General features: G+C 34.3%; 1 protein-coding gene across 1 annotated transcript in view; it reads right to left on the bottom strand.

Annotated features, from left to right (window-relative positions):
• Positions 1 to 3,230: 3,230 nt before the first annotated feature.
• The window catches only part of CNTN1 (contactin 1), a 133,960-nt gene continuing 114,769 nt past the window's right edge, over positions 3,231 to 22,421 (bottom strand). The window contains exon 18 of the mRNA XM_090273022.1: positions 3,231 to 3,433. Within this exon, the coding sequence (XP_090129148.1) occupies positions 3,357 to 3,433 (77 nt within the window). The 3' untranslated portion in view covers positions 3,231 to 3,356. The remainder of the gene's footprint in view (positions 3,434 to 22,421) is intronic.

Raw genomic sequence — 22,421 nt, 5'->3', positions numbered from 1 at the left:
CATTTCAGCCTGCTGCTTGGATTTTAGATACAAACAAATCAAGGGATATTTTTAATAGAAAGTACATAGCATTTTGAAACTTAAGATGTAGAACCAAAAGATAAGAACAACTAAGGAAATTAGTTATGAAAAAATTAACATTTTAGACAAGCCAAGAGAATGGATTTGTTTTTCTTAAAAGATATTAAAATTATGTGTCACTGATGTTGACATTGTTGATTCAATTAAAAATATAAATTAACTTGCAGTGATCATGAAAATCTGTGTGATTCTTAAACCTGGTTCCTCATCAGACACTCCTGAACAAGCTAAAAGGATACAGATTCTTATCCCTCACTTCCCAGATTCTTATTTGAAAGTCTGACTAGGCCCAGTGAATCTATTTTATTTTTTCAAATTATCCAGGTTATTGTGATGGGCAACCAAGTTTGAGAACCACTAACATGGAAAAAGCTCTCACAGAAAAAGCTTTGATCTCCCAAAGCCTGGGGAATTAGAGCTGGGGTCAATCCAAGGTCAAATACCAAAAGCAAAATATTAGAGTAGAAGTAATCTAATACTTAGGGTCAAGAAATGGAGGCAGAGTCCAAGAGGGAAAACCAGAAACCAGGATGGAAGCAAGCTTCATGAAGCAGGAAGGGAGGTCAGAATGCCAAAGTGGAATCACAATGAGAACATAGAAGATTGTAAGGCAAAACACAGGCAGCCCTGTGATTCAGAAATTAGGGTTCAGTCTGCTCAGGACTTAGAGAAGGCTTTACTTGTATCAGACTCCTGACTAGCATACTCTTATGCAAATTCCTTTACTAAAGTATCAGTGTAAGCTCATGGATATCTTCATGTGCATTATTATTATTTTTTTGTAGAACCCTTCAAACATTAAACTTAACAAGTAATATTTATCTCATGCTATTAGACTTGAAATGAAACCTTCTAAAAATAAATTTTCAACTTCAGGTAAATTAAAAGCACAATTGTTATTTCTTGGATAACAGTAAGACATTTATTTCTTTATAATTTTTCATTCATAAAAAGGACAAAGCACAGTCCTATACTACTCCATTGAAAAAAATGATAAAAAATAACTAAAAAAATCAATGCAATATTTATCAGTATCAAATAAAACTACTATCACCTTTTCTGAAATACAAAGAAACAACAGATGTGACTATATCTATATAAAGTTTAATTAAGAATCTTGCGTCTTAAAGCAGATGATATATTAGTTTGATAACAGTTTAAAACTGATGGTCCCAGTCAAATTTGTACAACTGTATGAGGAGATGAAAAGCATGAACTGTCAGTATATGAGATATTTTAATCTACCTAATCTCTGTCATAAATTTGAAATTAAACAAATAACTTTCAAAGTCTGTTTTCTTCTTACCTTTCAGAATCATTTTATGCAAAATCTAATCAGTTTTGCTCCATCTTACCATCCATTAGAAAATAAAAGGCAAACATGCATTTGGCAAAAAGTTTAGTTGTTGATTATATAAAAATGCCCAACATGGGTCATACTGCAAAAGGAAAACCAAAGTAGAACAACAAAAACATAAATTTTTGTACAGGGGCTTAGAGAATATTCATTTCCCTAAAGTATGAAGAGATTTTTGTTTCTTTTTCAAGTAATTATGTTATGAAATCTGGTAATGCTCTTAAGACTGTTGACATACTTTCAATGAGAAATCATCCATTTGACGTATTTTAAAGTTTCATTTTATAATAAAGAGTTAAGTGTAAACTAATGAAATATTGATATTTTCATAACAAAATCTCTAAACATTTACACATAGATATATAGTACAAAAATTATACAAATTAAAGAAAGGGGGATAAAGTAGTAATAGATCTGTTTTGCTTCCTGTAAATATTTTTTTTATGAACCTATAAGGTATTCTTTCTAAAAAGATATACTCTATTTCTAATTAGCTCGTAAGGTTGTGCTAATAAAATAGGATTAGACTTCTTGAAGCATCTGACATTGCACTATTTCATCAGCCAGCTCATCCTTGTTACCCGACTGCTTTCACGGCCACACTCAAACACACTTCCGCGCACACCATGAAGGATGAAGAAACGTGCGTCTTCCTTTTCACAACTTACAAAGCCTAAAGCACCGCCGCTTGGGAGACATCATATGATGAACACATGATTTTTCTCCTCCTGGACTTTCACTTTTGCATACTCGTCCAAAAACCATTAGCAACATATTGATTTGGTATTTTTAGCCAGTTTTCAGTATTGCATTGAAGTGGGAAATGAGTTTAAAACTAAATTAAGAAAAAAAAAAAAAGAAATATTGTAGTTTTTCCAACCGACAGGTGATTTCTTGATCCCACACCTTCAATGAAGATAGGTTTATACTTAAAAATGAAGCACAAAACCCAAGATATTAGAATATTATTACATAATTCTGATATTTACTTAATGGTCATTTATCCCTAGCTGTATAAAGACTGTCACATACTGATTAAAAATGGAAGCATTCATCATTCCATATATGAATAAATACAGCAATATGATACTGTTCTAGATAAGAGCTGTGATTTCTGAAGTTTCAAGTTGATGATAAGAAAAGCATAAAATAATTTCAGAGTAGAATACAAAAGTAAAAAAAAAAACTTCATATGGTATGTTACCTTTGCTATTAAAAAACTAACTTAAAAGTATTACTGATTCTGAAAATCAAATATTTAGAAAATAGTTTCAAAATAAGAATCCTGATAATAAGTTCTAAAATTTGGTTTTTAATATTCAAAATCTTTCATCTCATTCAGTAAAATAATTTGGTAATGGGATTCATGGTAAATTGTTTCAGTTACACACTATTCTTTTTAAAGAAAACTAAAAATGTCATGAATGATAGGGGCCATTCAAAAATATACAGGACCTAAAACAGAGAGGATAGTACAAGAGACTGTATTACTCTTACGTTAACCACATACAATCAACATTTCAACCTCTATTATATTTCACAACTTGTTATTAAATTTAAAGCACCTGTGTATGGTGATTTTACTTTCACTCTACAGCCTATGGAATTGAACTGAACACTTAACTTGTCCCATTGGATTTATTCATGCAACTGTCACAGAATCAGGTTAAGTGGTGTATAAGGCATATTGGAACGAGTTAAAAATTATTTTATATCCACTTAAAAGTTTATTCTTTTGGATGAAGGGGTTCCTGAATGCCTCAGTCATAACATGTGTTGTAAATCACTTGGATCATTTGTTAAAGAATAATTTATTTGGCTTAGGATGGAGCCGCAGGATTTGGAAGGAACTGGAGTCACTGCAGGGAGGAAGGGTGTCCTGTGAGCTGGGTCGGGAACAGCAGCTGTCACACCACATTCAGAATTCCAAGTGGACAAGGATGCCAAAGGCAGGCAGCAGTAAGCCGAGAAGACTTGGTAATAGGGCAGATGTACCTACAAAGTAAACCAAAAACGTGTATAATATTTCATTGATAACAATCACTATTGTTCATTTACCCTGCTTTGGGGAAGTCTAGAGTAGGTAGGCCTGAAAACCAAGTGGTTCCTTAAAAACAAAACAAACAGACACACAGACAGACAAACAAACAAACAAAAAAGCTTGTCTATTCTTAGGTCATTTAAGAAAAAAGGAAATACTTGATGAAGGACTTTGAGTGGGAGCATATGTGTGATCTGTTTATACAACATGCTCATATAAAGATCACAAATGTTTATATTTCCCTATGATCTAGCAGTCCCAAATTCCTACGAGAAGGTGACAGATCAAGAAACATACATAAATAAGTAAAAAAAAAAATCTATGTGGTATGTTAAAAAATAAGATAAAGAGATGACAGTAAAAATACCAATAATGTTATCTGGGATAATGACATCATAGTTATAACTATTAAAATATATTGTTTATAACTTCATATCCCAATATCTCAATGGTTTTAAGACATTTAGACACATATATGCGATGATTTCAAGAAAATATTTTGGATTATTGTAAATCATCTATTCAAATTTAAGGAAAAATTTGAGAAATTATGCTGTGAATTAAAAACAAAAATGATGTGCCCTGGCTGGTGTGCCTTAGTTGGCTGGAGCATCATCCCATAAACCAAAATGTTGTGGGTTTGATTCCAAGTCAGGGCACATACCTAGGTTGTGGGTTCAGTCCCCAGTTGGGGTTTGTATGGGAGGTAACCAACTAATGGATGTTTCCCTCTCACATCTGAAACCTCAGTGTTTATCTTTGTCTTTCTCCTTCCCTTCCTTTCTAAAATCAATGATCATTTCCTTGGGTAAATATAAAAAAATTTTTAAAAATCAAAATAAACATAAAAATGATGTAATAGGCTATGAACTTATATTACATCTTAGGCTAATAATTACATTGAGAAGCATTCTTCATGTAGTTAAGCAACGGGTGTAGAACCTACCTACACTGGAATTCTTGAGATCCCTAAAGTATGAAAAGTGGGACCAAGAATGAATACTATTCCTTTCCACTCTCCACACCTACTAGGCACCAACTTCAAAGAACACACTGCTGGAATGGGTGATGGGCTAAAAACAGTAAAGATCAAAATGTGAGAGAAGAACTGGAAGGGCGATATAAACAGTCCTCAAGTAGCTGCTTATAGTCTCATTAATGCAGATGCTCTCCTAGCATGACCAATGACAACAATAATGACTATGTTACTGTTCTATAGCCGTGAGACACCACACTGGCCTTTATATACATTTTGACAATACTACAGCCCAGGATGGTGGGTTTTATTATCCTGATTTTAGAGACTATGTAACTCAGTATTTAGGCAAAATGACGTGTTCAAGGTCAAGGCCAGTAAGAGAGGGCAGAGCCAGCTTGGCTTGGCTCCGAAAGCCATACTCTTCCTACCTCTCTGCCACTTTATGTAGCTAGTTGTAGAAAGGGACCAGCTCTAGACACGTATAAAGACAATACACCCTGCACTTAATGTGTCAAGGCAAAGGCACAGAATGAAAGTAAATGACATGAGGGAAGGCACAGCACCTAAGCTGCTTCAAAGAATGTTTGTTTCATTGTAATACTTTATCCTCTTACTTTTCTACATAGATATTTAAAAATATGTCACAGCCCACATGATTTTATTCTGATAAGGTGATAAATAATAAACCTCAATCACACATAAAAATAAAAGAAAAAAAACGTTAGTTTTTCAATATTTGATCTAATTTAAATGATGTGACCTGAAAACTCCTGTCTGAGAATGACTGCAGGGTCCTGGCAATGCTCTGTCCTTTGACCACAGATTATATCCGCAATGCATACACGCTCTCGTACTTGCCTGAATATATGGGTTGGCGCAGTACAAACTGCGGCTACAGAAAGTTGTTTAGTCAATTGTGAATGCCATTTTGAAGTTTTGGTGTTAGTACAAAAACCAAACACAATTTTATAATTTGTGGCTTCAACATCAGGATATTTTATTTATTTTAAATAAACTCTTCATGTTTATGTGTGTTATATTTAATTTCTCTAATGGCTCAAGCTTATGTAATTGTGGTCTTCATCTTCAATTCTCTTCCACATTCCAAATACAAATTAGAGACCTAACTGAATTACTATTTAAAGTCACTTTATATGTGAGAACCTTATATTCTTGAGGTATTTTCAATATATATTAGTTTTATGTCTAACAAAATGTATATCATAACACTGTTATCAAACACAATATCTGTACTTACATGGTAGGTAGTAAGTATATATTTTACTTTTTACATATCTACTGAATGTTAAACATGAAAAAAATCATACATCTGGTGAATCGTTTTTCCCTCTTGGAACAACTGTAAAGCCAGTTTAGGGTATTATATTTCTTCCACTGGGTTTCTTGATTTTTTAAAAACGAAACTGCCCAGATTTATTTCCCTCAGGAAAGATTCCTGATACAGGGAGCGACATAAAATCTAATTAAAAGTTTGGCAGTGTTTAACAATCTCTGCATGTTTTGTGATAAATTAAAACTGCTAGTATTTTTTTAATACAAATATCGTTTCTGATGCTTAAATTTGGTCCAATCCAAATTCCTACTTTTTCGCTCTTGCTGATGGATGCCACGATACTTGAATTTTATCCTTGTCATGTCACTGTTTGTGTTTGCATCTGTTAAAATCTCTAGATTGTGAACAACTTCAGGGCAGGGAATACATCCAAATCAGACTTTCAGTTGCGTAGACTAAGTTCAGTATGCAGTGAGTACTCTGTTATAATATGAACAATTCTTCCGGCTGTATGCCCTGAACCTTTTCTAATTATGGAGCACAAGGTGAGAGAGAAAGCTAAAGGATGGAAGAAGAGGATTAAGGAAGAAGGCAAGGGAACCCAGTGTGAGACCTGCAATGGAAAACCTGATTTACTTTTTAACATTTTATATTCTGTCTATTGCCTAATCTAACTCCATGGGCCTGGGGCAATGAATGAGTTACCCATGCCTATTAATGCTTTTCCTCAGGAAATAGTGGTTGCCCCCACCCCAGCAGAGATAATATTAAAAATCCATAACTTTAGAAAGGCATTTATTTTACTGTTCAGCCCAGGAGGCCTCCACCTTATCTTGGCAAGATGTTACTTTGGATTCTTTCAAAGTATATAATTGGCCCTAGGCGGAAGGAAGAAAGTGTTTTTAGGACATGACTGATTACCAGCTGCCTAGGGGTATGCTTGCTATATATTAGGTATATTAAGTACATATCAGTGGATGTTTGCTATTGACAATTCTTGAGTCCAATAAAACTTCTGCTGGGAGAGCAGCAAGTTCAAGGACGTGAAAGAATAAAAGTTGTCTGTAGCTGAAAGTAAAAGTCACCTTGATGGAAAAAGAACAAAGCTGCCTTTTTTTACTCAGGTTAGTATGGCAGAGATGGATAAAGCCACCTTCACTCAAGACACTTCCAAGGTCACATGGCAGGTGTAAAATGCCCTACTGACCCTTTCCTTGAGTGGCTAGTGCTGTTATTATTTGTGATGCCCTGGACGTGTTCTTCTCTTCCCGTCTATTGCTGGGAATACTCAATTGCTAAACTGCCCTCCCTTCCTGATGGCCACCAGCCTTAGTTAATCCCTGTTTCTCCTATCCCCACCTCGGAAACAGAACTGGCCACTTCTTCCCGTAGACACTCCTTTGAATTCTTCAGCAGGAACTCAAGCCCTACGGAAGATGCTTTTCCTTTCCACTTGAGTAGTGTCTCATGACTGCTCTGGAGTTTATTTCCTTGCTGCATCAGGTTAATTGCAGGTATTTTGACTACCTGTCAGACTACAGGTGTGCACTTGGATTTTTGGCTGTTTAGCTTTCAACAAAACAAATGGAAAAACATGAGGATCAGTAGGCAGGCTGCCATAGTAAGAGTGTAAGAGTTAACTGGGAATAGTATCATGGGGCTCTGGGGCCAAAGAAAGTAAAGTTCAAATCCTGTCTCTGCCTTCTACTGTCTAGGTAATATTGAGCAGATTTTTATGCCTTAGTTCCTTCAACAATAAAATGGAGATAATGATATAAATATACCCCTTAGCTTTGTGAGAATTGAGAAGCTGAACATCAATGGTTCTTATATATATTATGGCAGCATAACCCTCTTCAGAAGCAATTGTATATGGAACCCCGTTACTAAGCTAGGAGGGAGAAGGAATGCTTTATTCAAAGGTCGGTCTGGGGCAGGAAGCAACCAGATTTTTGCCTCCTCTCTGTCCATGCAGGCACCAGTACTTCACCAAAGCGCACCATCCATGCAAATGTGGGGCTCTGCTTGTCAGAGTTTAAAAATAGATGCTTCATGTAGGTTACTTCAGTAAATGCATGGCTAATAGTAAACTCCCGTAAATGTAGAAATTCATACTATATTTGAAGTTTTTCTCCTGTTATCAACATTGTTTTTATCCAACTCCTCTTTGAAAAGTAGTTGGATAAAAACCAAAGTGAAACAATAGCTAGAGCAGGTGTCCCTGTACATAAATTACATTTGAGACATACATGTCTGCTTACTGTTTCCTCATTATGTCCTCTTAGATTACAAACATTCCTGAATTTCTTTTCACCTATCAACACTGGGCACAGGGAATTTTTCTTTGGTATTCTAGCTCAAGTGTTATCTCCTCTATGGCATGGTAGTGGAAATCTTTGCTTTTAGTGACAGGAACCCAGTTGAAGAAAAAGATGATGCATTGCTTTGGGATAAACCAGAGAAAGTTAACTGAACAACTGTGTCTTCCATGTTTCTGATTTTCATTACTTCTTCCTTTGCATATTGCTTCATATGAACACCAAGCTCACAATCCTATATTCTCAAGATCAAAGAGATGATATCTTTTACCCCAACTTCAGTGGGAAAACTATCAAGGAAAGATTCTGATTTATAAAGTCTGGGTCACCCCCTCTACCCCAACCAACTACTATGGCTGAATTAATGGACTTCTGTGATGAAACTGGCTTGGAACAGGTTCCTATTTCTCAACCAATTCCTGTGGCCAAGGAGGTAGGGTCACTTAAGATGTCAATGTTTATTCTGATCTTAGGTATTTTCTACAGTACTTTCCACAATAAAAGGGCTATGTAGATTTGGGAGCAAAAGAGGGATTCTGGGAAAAGAAAGCACATATTTTAACTAAAAAGTGCAAATGTACACTGAGAGTCACCAAAAGCAAGAGAATAATTCGAATCTCTCCCATTTCTTGACCATAGTAAGCTTTTTGCCAAGAAGGGTGTCACAAGAACACTTCTGTCTACAACTTCAGAAAATGTGTTTCGTGGTAATTAGGAAAGTGTTTCATGCAATTACTCACCTGCATTATTCACAACCTCTCTAACTTGCTTTTCTCAATTGCTTGAGGATAATCAAGATAAGAAAAGCAATTTATTTATTTAATTACTGAAGACTGGAAGAATATTTCTGTAAATTATTCAGAGTACAGGATTAGTTTTTATAAGTGATCACTGAGAACTACTCACGATAGCTGCAGCATTAGAATGTATAAAACTAGAAACTATTTTTGATGGAGTATACAGATATTTATGGTTGTATTTAGTCTAAGTTCTGGACTTTAAGCATATATGATTATTACATAAAGAAAAACAAGCTAAGTAATTTAATATACTACTGTGGCTTGGTCTATATAAGGTTGGTATTTCTGACCATATTTGTTGGTAGAGGAAGGCCTATTTTGAGGTTGTCTTTTTATAAATTGATTCAGTTATAAGAATTTAGACTGAAAAAATAGTAAAATAGAGGTTAAGAGCTTTGTTTTTGGATTTAGCATAACCAGTTGGGAATTCTGAGCCAATCATTTAAAGGTGCACCTTCAGCAAATTATTTAACTGAATCTGTTTCCCCACTCAATTGTTGAGGATGAGGAGAGAAAATGGTACTTATTTTCATCAATTTGTGGCAGAAATGATGAAACAAAGGTTAAAGGAGAGAGTGTTCTTTTTTCCTTTGAGATATTGAAACGTGATGCTTAGATGAATTTTCAGACAAAGATATTTTTAAAAAACCATGCACTCCAATTTTCATGCAGAACTTAACACTTAAAAATGGAAGCCACTGAGGCAAAAACTAATGCTAAAATATTTATCTTGGCTATGGGGATTTTACCAAATGTCTAACACAAAACAATCTTAGAATTTTTATTGGTTAATTAATCTCTGGAATTTTCATCTTGTAGTGTTTCTTCTTATCTGTGTTTTATCTCTTGTATGATTTCCTCCCAAGATTATTCCCACCTAATTTTCTAACCTGTCTACATGTTATCCACTGAAATTATAGAATAGAGTCAAGGTGTGAAGTGTACAAACTTACAAAGTAAAAAAGCTTTATTTACTTTCTTGGAAGCTGGCATGGAATTCATAATAAAAATCTTGTAATTAAGTAAGGTTAATGTTAAATTTTCCTTTCAGCTATATATAAAAATATTTTAATGAGTTCTTTAATGCTTATTAAAAATTAAAAGAGGTGTCTTTTCAGAAAATTAGTGGGGTTTGCTTCAACTAGGTCTCTTGGGAAGAACTCTGAGACAGTTTTCAACTTTATACCAATTATTACAAGCTTTAACTACCTGCCTTTGACAAAATGAAGTCATGGTTATTTACCTCAACTGGGTTTAAGAATTTCTGGAAAACAAAAGAGAAATCAGAGGGTGATATGGATTTGACTTTTGAGGTACAGTGTTCTTTTTTTTTTTTTTTTAACTACCAACAAAAAACTTTAATGGAAATGATCACTTACAGGATTCATAGTATTCATAAAATAATCCCAAAGAAATTGTTTAGAGAAGTGCAGATGTCCCTGTAATGCGCCCTGGGAGGGGTTGGGTGCTATGGAGCGGATAACTTCCTCAACAAGAATTTATAAGGGACACAAAAGCAAAAGTTTTCTAGCGCTCACTTCAAGTATTCATCAAGACATTTCAAAGTTATAATTGTGCCTAAGGGTAATTTGGTGAAAACAGTTCAGGGGCCAGTGATATATCTTAGATGTATCTGATGGTCTATCTTGATTTAAGGACAAATTAAGATAGAAGCAGTGCAGAACTGGCCTGGGACAAACGGTTGTTGGTGTTGGGTAATGTATACAAGGAGGTTCATTATATTACTCTGTCTATTCTTGTTTACTCTTGGGTGTGTTTGAAATTCTCTATAATAAAATCTTAAACAAGCCAAAAACAGAAGTTCTCAACATATGGGCTCAACTCACCCAGAGAGAGATTTTAGTGGCTTAATAATGCTCCTGAGATTATGTATAAAGTATTGTATGTATGAGTATATGTTAATTTTTCTTTCCTGAGGAGGAGGTCCGAAACTCTGATCAGATGCTTAGGAGTCAATCTTGCTAAAGTAAGAGCAATTGGAATAAGTAGCTTTCCTAACTTTTAGCCAAACCTTCATGAGGATTATTTCTTGCCACTGATGTTTATAATAGAAATTGGGAAATAGAGATTTTTAAGACTATGGTCTGTTGCACAGACCCTGAAATACAAATGAGACTTTCCAAACCATGAGGGTTTTTGAAATCATTGTGATAGAAGAATTTGTGATTGAAGAACCTAAATCTTATGGGAAAACAGCATGGGGGGATTTGAAGATACACATTCAATGTTGAAAGCTGTTATATAGCAATTTTTAAAAACATTTTTGTTTTTGTCTTTGGATACCTGTTTTATCATATTGTTTGTGTATGTACCAGTTTGTTTATTTTGCTTTTGATTTTTTTCTCCTTATGCCTCTTTGAGATAGCAAAATGTTAAGTTATATTAAGAATTAAGAAGAAAAAAAAGGCTTAAGACCTACTTCCAATTCCAATAGCTAGTTGTATAACTTTGGGCAAAAGAGAATATTTGGACTCAAGATGTGGCTCTGAAGTTGGTGTGATCTTTGGCTATTTTACTTGTCACGGATGTGGATTTTCCTTCTGTAAAATGATAGGGTTCAATGTTCTAAATCCTTAGGTTCCTACTATGGCCATGAGTCTATGCTTCTAAGCAAACCATATGTATTTAAGAATAACAAGCGTTGAGCCATGAAATTTGCAAACATATTTGTTACACTTCCCCTTATTTATGATAATCAAAGTTGATATTATTTTATACATATATATTAAAAGTTTTATCATATAAGTGATAGTGGCTTTGATGGGTTTTCGATCTGGTGAAACCCACTAATCTTGTTGCTCCTAGTTGTTTGGCAATTATGGACCCATATGCCAAATAAAATAGGTTTTTATTTGGTTTGCTGGCAGCTTATAGCAGCAGTTGTATTCATTCCCGACTGTTGACTCTGGCCTTTTCCCTCTCAGAAAATGCTAGATTGCCAGGATGCATTCTTCTTTGAAAAAGGAGCAAGCATTTCCAGTAGAGTGCTGGAAAATGTAAAAGTAACTTCCAACTGCCTATTGGCCAACAAGCACATGCTCACACATGCTCAAGTAACATTATTTGGAGGCAAGATGAGACTATAATTATAAGGACTTTTGAAACTGGCTCACCTACTTCTTTGGAAATGCAAAGTGATGCTTCACAAGAGCATGAGATTTGAGGTTAGGAAGAATTTTATTTAATTTCTATTGCCCTCACTTGAGTGTGTGACCTCTCACAAGATACTTATTCTCTACTTATTCTCTTGGGGCCTTCATTGCATTATCTGTAAAACGAAGAGCATAATACTTAAATAGCAGGGTATTGGTGAGTATTGAATTTAAAATGTTTAAAATGCATAGTAAAGATATATAATAATTGTGACTCTGAATACAAAATTTAGTTTGTTCATTTAAAAATACCTTTTTAGTGAATATTTAGTGAGAATATACTGGGTCTGAGGGAAATGAAACAAAACAAAAGAAACAAACAGAAGAAACCCAGACCTCAGTATTTGGATCCTATTCTATAAAATGTGCAACATACATTTAATGGGTTTCATGGATTTATTTTTTTCTCTATTTTTACAAAATCTTTAACGAATAACATGCCACCTCCTTACTTGTGATTAATTCACAAACAACCAGAGCGAACTAGATCATTTTTGCATTTGGCTTTGGATGTAGCTGTTTGACAGAGCATTCTTAGATGGATAGCCCCAGCTTTGTGGAAGACAACAGACTACCACCAGGATCAACCTTGTGTAAAGTTACAGAGAAAGAGAACTTCAGATGCCCATTCTATGTTGGAAAAAAAAAAAAACAAAAACAGTAATTAACTATTTCTTTCATTGCCTTAACTTTGCCTTCCCGCACTCAGTTTTTGAGGCAAGAAGATGGCAAGTAGAGACAGAGAGGAAGTTTTAGCGTTCGTGTGTGTCTCATGCTAAGGCAAATGGTCCTCTTTAGTGCTGGGCTTGAGGGACTAATTGAGTACATCTGTGACTAAGAGTTTCTGGACATTTTTAGGAGCTGCAGATACATGGCCCACTGGGTTTACTTAGATATGAGAAAGGACCATGACCTTCATCTTCCTCACCTACCACACAGAGACACTTGCTTATTTTATAGCTTTGCCTCTTTATGCTTTGGGGAGACCAGCTGGTATTTTGGAATACTGAAAATAAAAGGGAAGAGTAAAACTAATTGGTTGTGACAGTAAATTTTCCTTAAACTTATTATATCTAAGTGAAAGAAATCCAAATTAAGGGAAGCAAGCAGACATATCTTCCCACAAAGCCCACTGGGTTCTTCTCCATTCTTTTACATAAATTTGAGAAAATAATCTTTTTCTAATTTTAATACCATGTTCAAAGTCATGGTGGGGCACAATGTTTATTTCTAGGTGAAACAATGAACTCTAAAAGGCCTACCCTATTGTGGCTGAATGTCATAACTATTCATCATAAAGGGTCTTTTTGTATATGCATCCTTAAATTATAGGAAAGATAACATATTTTTAGAAGACATCCATTTGCATGCCTATTGTAAGTACTAATATTTGTGAGAGAAATCATCCCCTAGTTCTAGGAAAGGATAGGTATATTGCATTTTAATTTTCCTTAGAACAGCAAGCCCTTGAAGAGGATGAGAGCTGTGGGATGACACAGAAAAACCTCTGTCAGTTGGAGGTTGTATCCAGTTCATGTGGTTCCTTGTGGGACTCTAGTTATCGGCAGCCATTCAAGGAGCTGGCCTACCTGGGGGTGATTTGCATTTCAGATTCTGGTTTTATCAAAGTACACATGCAGACTGACTTCAACTTAAAATTTATCTCTGCTTCTCTTTTTAAATAAAATCTTTACCTGGCAATGAGGAAAATCTTAAAATTTAAATATATAGATAGTGATGTTATGAGAATTATAAAAAGATTCTTTACAAAAGTACTTAATTGACTTGGAAGTTTTCTGGACAGCCTGACCAATACCATGTCATCTACAAATATCTCTTTAATGAATTGTTTGTTTTTAGCATTTATTAGGTGCTTACTCTGTCCAGGAAAGTTTGTGATATATTATTTTACTTAATTCTTGCAACATACAGTTGAAACATGTATTGTTATCTTCATTTACAGATGAGGACCCTAAAGCTCAAATTTTCCCACCTAGTACAAGGCAGATTGAGTATTAAATTCAAACATGATTATAAACCCACTGCTATTTTCTCTCCACGGGTGCTTCATAAATACTTATTAATATGGTTAGAGACCGCAGTAATCCAATTTTTTTTAATATGATGAGGTAAGAGTTGGAAGTTACCATCAGTATTGAAAACACCTCCTTAACTACAAAAGCTAAGGACCCCATCCCCTCAATGGTTTCATGTGGTGATTCAGAGAAACAACTAACTTGGAAGCTTTCTTGGGGTAAAACTGGGGGAAATGTCTTGTTTGATCTTTCTTGATTCATCTTTGCTTCGGGGCTATAACAAATGACTCATTCGTCTGAGATTTTTCTTCCTACTATGTTCCTGAACTCATTTGTTTGTCAGGCTGGGGGGCTTCCTTCAGGGCTCAGTGTCATCCATCTGTCAACAAGGATTAATGGATGCCTGACTGTGTTTCCACACGCACACCAAGTTCTTAAAAGAAACGGAGTTCATGGAATCTCTACAACTATTAAGATCATAACCTGATGACTCTCTTCTGTTTTACTTCCACAGGAGAAACTATTCCTCCGCTCTTTACCAGTAGTCTGTGGTGTGCAAGGAGCTACTGGCTGGAACACAACACTGATCTTTCTAAAGAACTTCTAAGAGTTTGTGCCTGTTCACTTTGAAAGGTATTTGCATGGAATTTCCTTGGTTCTGTTTACATATTTTTCAGAATTGCTTTTCTTACCAAAAAGCTCATTCCTAGTCTTATTTTCATGAATGGCTGCTGCGAACTAGAGTCCCACAAGGAGCCACATGAACTGGATACAACCTCCAATTTGGGGCTCATTGCACCAATTGACAGAAGTTTTAAACCTTGAAATTTTAAGTTCTTTTCAAATTCTTCCTGAGTTCAAAAAAGTGGAATAAGATTGGCTTTCATCACTTCTGCAAGAAGTTTATTTTTCAAAAATCAAGAGTGTGGGGAACTGTTCCTTGTGGTTTAGGGAATTGTAACTCCAACTGTGAACCTGACTTGCCCCCGCCTCGCGCCCCCCCAACCCCCCATGGCTCATCTTTAAGTCTCAATAGCACTCTGGAAGGCTGCGCAGGAGAAATAACCAAAAACCATTCAGAGGGTTTCCATGGGAATTGAATTTAAAGAATGCTTATTATGCTTTAAAACTTGCTCTGCTTTTCTTATCTCTTAGTCAAGTATAAACAATCTCTAGCAAGGAATGTATGAAACCTTGCACCTAATGCCAGTGTGGCGTCAAGATATTTGATAGACCCTGACACAGACTGGTCACCATGCCCTCTACATTGATACTTGTAATCTGTTATTTTCAACTGTAATCCAGGCGCCTGAAAGTTAGTGATAATTTATGAATTTTGACCTTGTATCTCCCATGCGTACCCTTCTCAATAAAAGGCACGAGGGACAGAGGTCTTGCGCTTTCTCCACTAGAGGGAACAGCGGCCTCCCTGACCCCCCAGACAAAATACAGTGTCCTGGATAGGTTTGTTCTGCCGTGGTCATGAAACTTCTGCTCGACAGAGTAGTTTCGAACCGAGCCGGGGCATTGGAGGCAGGTCCACCTCACAAGAGAGTAGTTACTCCTTGCTAACTACCAGGAATTCTGAGAAATTCTTTAAGAAACCATTTGTTTACATTGAATGAGTCAAATTTCCAAACAGTGAATGAAAACTGAAATTCTTCTTTCAACATCTGTATTTCTGCCAGTATCTCTAGTCTTCTAGTCATTCCATTATAAAATCTTGGGAGTCGTTCACTCTTCTCTCTTCAGAACTTGTGCCTTGTGCCTTTGTGTCTTTAACAACACATTTTGTACAGAGGGACTTTTAGATGTTAATTGATGATGATATGTTAATGTGTTTGAAATAACATAGACATTGAAAGAAATATTATAAAATTTAGAAAGAAGGTTAAGAGCAGTGTTTCATTTCTGACATACTATGTTTTTCCTGGACTGCCCTACCTGTTGTTTACCTGACCTGGTTTTTTTACGTTGGAGTTCTTCAGAGTTTGTCATAGGCTCACTTCTCTCTCCCTGTGTCCTCTTGGTTTCTATTGGTATTTTAATAAAATTTGCCCGTGCTTCTGCATTACTTAACACATGCAAAGTCATTTTTAAAATTCATTTACTCTCACATGCAATATACCCACTTGAATAGCAATATGAATCTAGAATCACTCTGCTCCACTCTCACTACTGCTTCTGCTTTAGAAATTCAGGACCTCATCACCTCTTACTCAAACACACACACAAAGTATAATATGAAAAAAAGTGAAAACCACAGATTCAATTTGCCCCCTTTTCACAGTCTGACTATAACCTATACTCTAAATATATCTTCCCTACTCTCCTTTTGGAATCCTGTATTCCAGATTCACTGAATGAGATGCCAGTTGCATGTATTCTCAAAATTCCTCAGACTGGAATTCCCTTTAATCCCCTTTTATGCCTGAAAAATTCCTATTGATCTTACAAAATTTATCAAAAGTGTCATCCTTTGAAACAATTACTTCCTCCTCAGTGCTTGCTTCTACAATATTTCACACATATGCTGCAAATATGTTTTCACCTGCCTTAACCTCCAATGAGTTTAGGACTTCTTGACAAGATACCATGTTTTTATTTAGCTTCAAAAGTTCCAGGGATTGAGACTTACGTAGCATGCTGGGTGCTCAGTACATTTTTATTGAATGAGTTGAGCTAAGGGTCAAAATTTATTTTTCACTTCATTAACTGATTTGGATTTTTCCCTCCTGCCATAGATCTACCCATGATCTCACTTTCTCTATGCATGTCCCAGAAATACCATTCCTGAGAAAAAGGAGTAAGAAATTATAAGAAATTAGTTGCTTATAAAACCCCCCAGGTGTTTGTAAACTCAAAATTAAACAGTCATCCCATCTAAACTACATCCACTAATGTACTCAATTGATAAATGTGAGCAAACAAGCACTTTAATTGTTATTCAATATTCTGAGAATGACTGTGTTTGTTAGGTGGGCTTTATAATGCAGATCAAAAACGAAATAGAATGCACCAAAAGAAATTAGCTGCACACTAAACACTTACTACTCTTTTTCTCTTGTGTGAGTTCTGCAAATGAAGGCGTGAGATTTACCACCTTTCTTGCTTTCTACAGTGATTGTGGCCTATTTTAAGTTGAGAATGTGTTTAAAATATAGTCTTGGATCAGGAAAATGAGGTTATTCCTTTAAAGGAACATACTTAGTTAATAGTTTAATTTGACTATATAAATGTGCTCTAAATATTTTATCTTAGACTTAGATGAATTTTCCTCTTGTAAATAGTCTCTGATCATATTCTCACTGTGATTTTCCATCTTTTGTCTGGCTAACTTTCCCTTATACATCTCATGTTACAGGAAATATATATTATTCTAGAATAGTAGGCATTGCCAAACCTTCTTACTTACTTTATAATAAAATATAATCAAATATGCCCTATGAAATATTTATAAAACTGAATTTACTATATTATCTGTGACATGTCTTATTCATCTCCTAAAATAATTGCTATAATTCCTAGCATAATTTATTATTCATTTATTAATCTCAAATTTTAGTATAGTAAAATTTGAGATTAATATATAAGTATAGTAAAATCTTTTTCCAAGAAAAATAGTAGAGATTTAAAACTATAACATAATTTCAAATAATCACATAATAATAAAGAGTATCCATTATTTACTATTTTCAATCTTTCTCTTTTAAAATAATTTGGTTAATGCTTAGTTTTCTTCTTGGATTGCAATCTCTTTGTAATATTATAATCTCATGTCAGCTCTCCATTTGTCATGAAAATTATTATACTAAATGTATAATCACTTTTTAATTGTGTCAATTTTTACTAATTTTTAACATTTTTCTCTTTAGATTTTGTTGGCTCTCACATTTTAGAATACATTATTTATGACTATATATTTAAAAATTTTTTAGTTTCTATTTTAATAATAAAGTACATATTGGAAATCTGATACATGTGCATTATAGTTCTTGAGGGTCAATACATGTTCTTGAGATATTTATGATCTAAGTCCTTGAGACATTTTAATACATCAGTATTTTTTAAAATAACTTTTTTGCTAGTTTAATTGAAGAAAATAAATATCGAATCAAAATGTTTTGCCGGGTTCCTTGGAGAATAAACTATAAATACTTACTTATATAAGTAAAAAGTTATATCCTACCTCATTATAAAAAGCTTTGAGGTAGTTTACAAAGATACATAAATTATGAGAATGGAAAAAGGAAGAAAATAAAGCAGAAAAAAATATAAGTTTAGGAAAAGGGAGACAAAACTAAAAGATAATTATGCTCAAATAGCAACATCAACATCAACTAATGCTCTTACTAATATTACTAATATTTATCAAGTGTCTATGATGTTCCAGGCACATTTAAAAAGGACTTTACCTATATGACATTATTTTTAATTAAAATATGTAACGTGCTATATACTTTGTTAGAGGTATGTTGGAATATGGCTCTGAACCTTGGCCAGGCAATGCAAACAGATCAGTCATTAAGTTCACTATACAAAGGATAAGACCAAGTAATGTGCTTAAGAAAAGCCCATCTACTCCTGTCTGGTCCTGAGACCAGAGAATGGATGTGGAATACGGGACATTCCAGCTGGGCAGTTACCCAGAAAAGCAGTCCATAATGGGTGCTAACACATTTACTGGAAATTCAACAAATTAGAAAAGTGTATTTACCAGAGGTGTTTTCTTCTCCCCCACTCCAACCCAAGCTCTTTTAAAGGAGAGCACTGTAGTAAAGGGAAATATTGATAACCTAGTTAGAGTGTGTATGTGTGATGAATAAGATTCCTATTAAATATAGTCCAATATGTCATATCTAAGCTGCCTACAGAGAAGAATGGATTTATTTAACTATATGTGTTTTGCTTTCTTGAGTGTGTGTGTGTTGGGGTGGGGTGGTGTTGAGGAGTTGAATATTTCTAGAATTTAGACAGAGTGGTCCTCCTTCTTGTCCTTCCTTTAACAAGATCTCATTCTCTCCATTAAATAGTGTACAGGAATTTCAAGAATATTAATTTAATATAAAATATTAAATTATTTTATTTAAATATGGATTTATTAGTGTGGCCCAGGGTCAGCCCTCCCTGAGAGGGTTTTCAGTCATGATTCTTTAAAAAGAGAGTGCTGTGTAGTACAGCAAAATCTATCCTACACAGTCACGGAATAATATGACGGTAGATTTTGTTTAATTGTTTAGTGGTTGTTTTTCTTTTTCTTTTCTTTTTTTTTTTGGTACTTTAAATAAAATAATGCTCCTCAGTATAAGCCAGTAACAATACCAAACTACAACTTAATAAGCATTAATTCTATGAGGTGTGAAACAATGTCTTTTAAAAATACAGCTCACAAGTTTTGGATTGAACAATTCATAAAATTGATTGTAACTCCTGGGGATGGATGGAAGGGGGTATATCCACAGAGCATGCATTCCCACAGGGGCAATACAACCCCATGGAGGAGAAATTGGTTTTTATGGGCTGATATTATGTTTTTGCATCTCCAAAGGGTTACAGAACATAAACCGACATGCAGTATAGCTGGGTGGCAGCTGGTGCTAGGTAAAAAAATACATAAAAAGGCTTTTTAAGATACAATAATGAAAAACATTAAGAAACACTGATATAGAGTATTAGCTCTCACTATCACACTCTTGTTTGGGATTGGGTGGCAACATTTAAGGTACATAAAAACAGGTTTTAATAAATTTGTATATTACAATATGAGTAAGAACTTATTCATTATTTACTACTCACAATAACAGGTCATCATTTATTCATCATACATTACTCACATAAAAGGCAAACACTATTATTCTCATGCTACATGTAAAGAATAGAATATACTTATGCTAAATAATCAAGGCATATAAATAATAAAAATATATACAAATATATAGGAATATTATAGGCATATTAGTTAGAGGGTGGGCGAGGGTGGAAAAACTGTTGGAGTTAGGAGTAAATTTGAAGGAATAAACTGGAAAGAAGAGTTAGTCATCTGAAAATAGAACGTTTAAAATGAAAATTTTTGTTTTTTTTCATTTGTTAGTGACATTAAAATTGGCAAGGATTCTTACTCTCTTTGTGTATCATGATGCCTTAGCAGTCTGTGAATCTCTGAGAATACTGGAAACAGAGCTTTCACATGCATAAAATACAATATATGGAATTAAAAGGAAAGCAATTATACTGAAATGTATTTGTAAAAATATCAACGAAGCAAAAATGTGTTTATTAATCCATTAAAACTGTGTTTATCAGCACATTAAATAATAAAAACTAAGTTCAGATCTAATAAATATATTTTTGAAGAAGTGATATTGAAACAGCTGACATTATATGAGAATTATCTGTGATTATAATTGGTGTTGGTGATTTGTTGCTTAAATTTACATTTAAAGAATGTAATCCATTTCAGTTAGAAATTAGAGACAATTACAATGTATTTTTGTCTCATTCAAGTTTCAGCTATCTCTCAAGTTCTAGTTTACACTAAAGTCTGTGAACCCTTGTCTAATTGTGATCACAGGTGGGTGGCTGAGGCAGGGCAGAGGACAAGATCATTAGGAGAGAGGAATTAAGAGTCAGGGCATTGCTAGGATCATCTACACAGGTACTGCTCTCCAAAGAATTCACAACTTCCAGGTGCATCTGTACTTTGAGGCATCTCCTATGGGTTAAGGGTCCTGTTGAGCTGGTCTTCTGTAATTTATAATGCCCTTCTTTCTTCCTGCTTTATGGCCATGTGACCAGTGCTGGTGATTTGCTTTAGAGATGCAAGTCAGTTACAGAGGACTTGGTTATAGAAGAATGACTACTGGTTGGAGAAAGTCATACTTTTGGAATATGTTCTAAATGATTATTTTCTCTTGGTCTGGCTCATTTTGTAGAAGGTGTCTGTAAAAAGTGCCTCTGGAATGTCCTCTGGTCACTGCATTGCTTTCATACTGTGAATAATCTACCAAGGGGCCTGGCTTCTAGCCTTACCCAACTGTGGGAAATATTTTGAGACCTAAACATTCCTTCATAAATCACTAATGTTGGTCCCTAATGTAGTATCAAATGGACCATTTTAATATGTTGATATATCACTTTCCAGTTTAAGTGTTTTATATTCCTTCTTATGATAGCATTAAAGGTTTCCAGATCTATTTGTGAGTAATGTCCAGGGTTTTATTTTTAACAATAACAAAATCATTTTCTTTTCTAAATGGTTTCAAATTTATGTTATAGTGGGTAAGTGTGAAACCTCAGGAGAGAAAATTTAAAACCCAACTCTCTCAGCACAATTGTCTGAGAGGTTACAAATTTTAATATAGCCTATAATGTTTCAAAGGAAAATTAATTTTGAAATGATGTTTTTCTGGTTGATTCATATAACAAATCAAGATAATATAATTATTTTAATTCATTTATTTGTTGCTCTCATTTCAAGAGAGAATATAAAGTAATATCTTATGATTTGAGGGGAGGTACATCTACCTTAATATTTCCTTCTTAGGATCATAGAATATTTAAAATCCCTTTGAGTATGCAGAATAGATATCTTTATGTAATTTATGCCATTACTATACCAACATTTATAAAAATGCAAAATTTAATTTACTAATAATTAAAATTATACATATAAGGTATACTATTGCACAAAGTTATTCATCTTTTCATGACCAATTTGTTAATGCAAAATATTATGAGCCATCACAAAATTTGTTCAAACAGTATAATGACATTCTACTAAGTTTGATATTATGCAAACAAGATGAAATAAACAGATTACTATGTAATAAAACTGGAATTTTGCTGATACCCAAAATTCAGAAAAATAAAACCCTTCTTTGAATCAAGGTATTTCTCTTAGGACCATTGGTTCATTTTCTGAAACTTCTTCAATGCAATTATGTTCTTCAAAAATGATAAATTCCTTTATTTACAACACCCTCTTCTAAAGCACTATATAAGGGAATTCCTTCTCATGCTAGGTTCTAATTTCAGTTCCATCAACGATATTCTTTCTATTTTTTACTCTGTTAGTATAACTTTCTAAATTTAAAAAAGACCACCAAATGTAGCTCTGGAGGGGACAAAATTGTCTCATAACATTTGAGTATTATGGAGCATCTAATCTAAAATACAAAACAAAGCAAAACATTTACAATTTTCTTATGGCAGTAGTGACTTAAACTGTTCCTTAAACATTTCTATTTCCTGTTTAAATATTCTTTAATAGTAGTAGTGCCAAATATATATTTTTAATAGTGAACCTATTTTTACTGACTTTGAATCAGAGTTCTCTCAATTTA

Source organism: Furipterus horrens, unplaced genomic scaffold (assembly GCF_987537825.1).
Source record: "Furipterus horrens unplaced genomic scaffold, mFurHor1.1.pri manual_scaffold_4, whole genome shotgun sequence".
Classification (NCBI taxonomy): Eukaryota; Metazoa; Chordata; class Mammalia; order Chiroptera; family Furipteridae; genus Furipterus; species Furipterus horrens.
The sequence above is the reverse complement of the archived record's forward strand: the minus strand, read 5'-3'. Positions and strand labels throughout refer to the sequence as shown.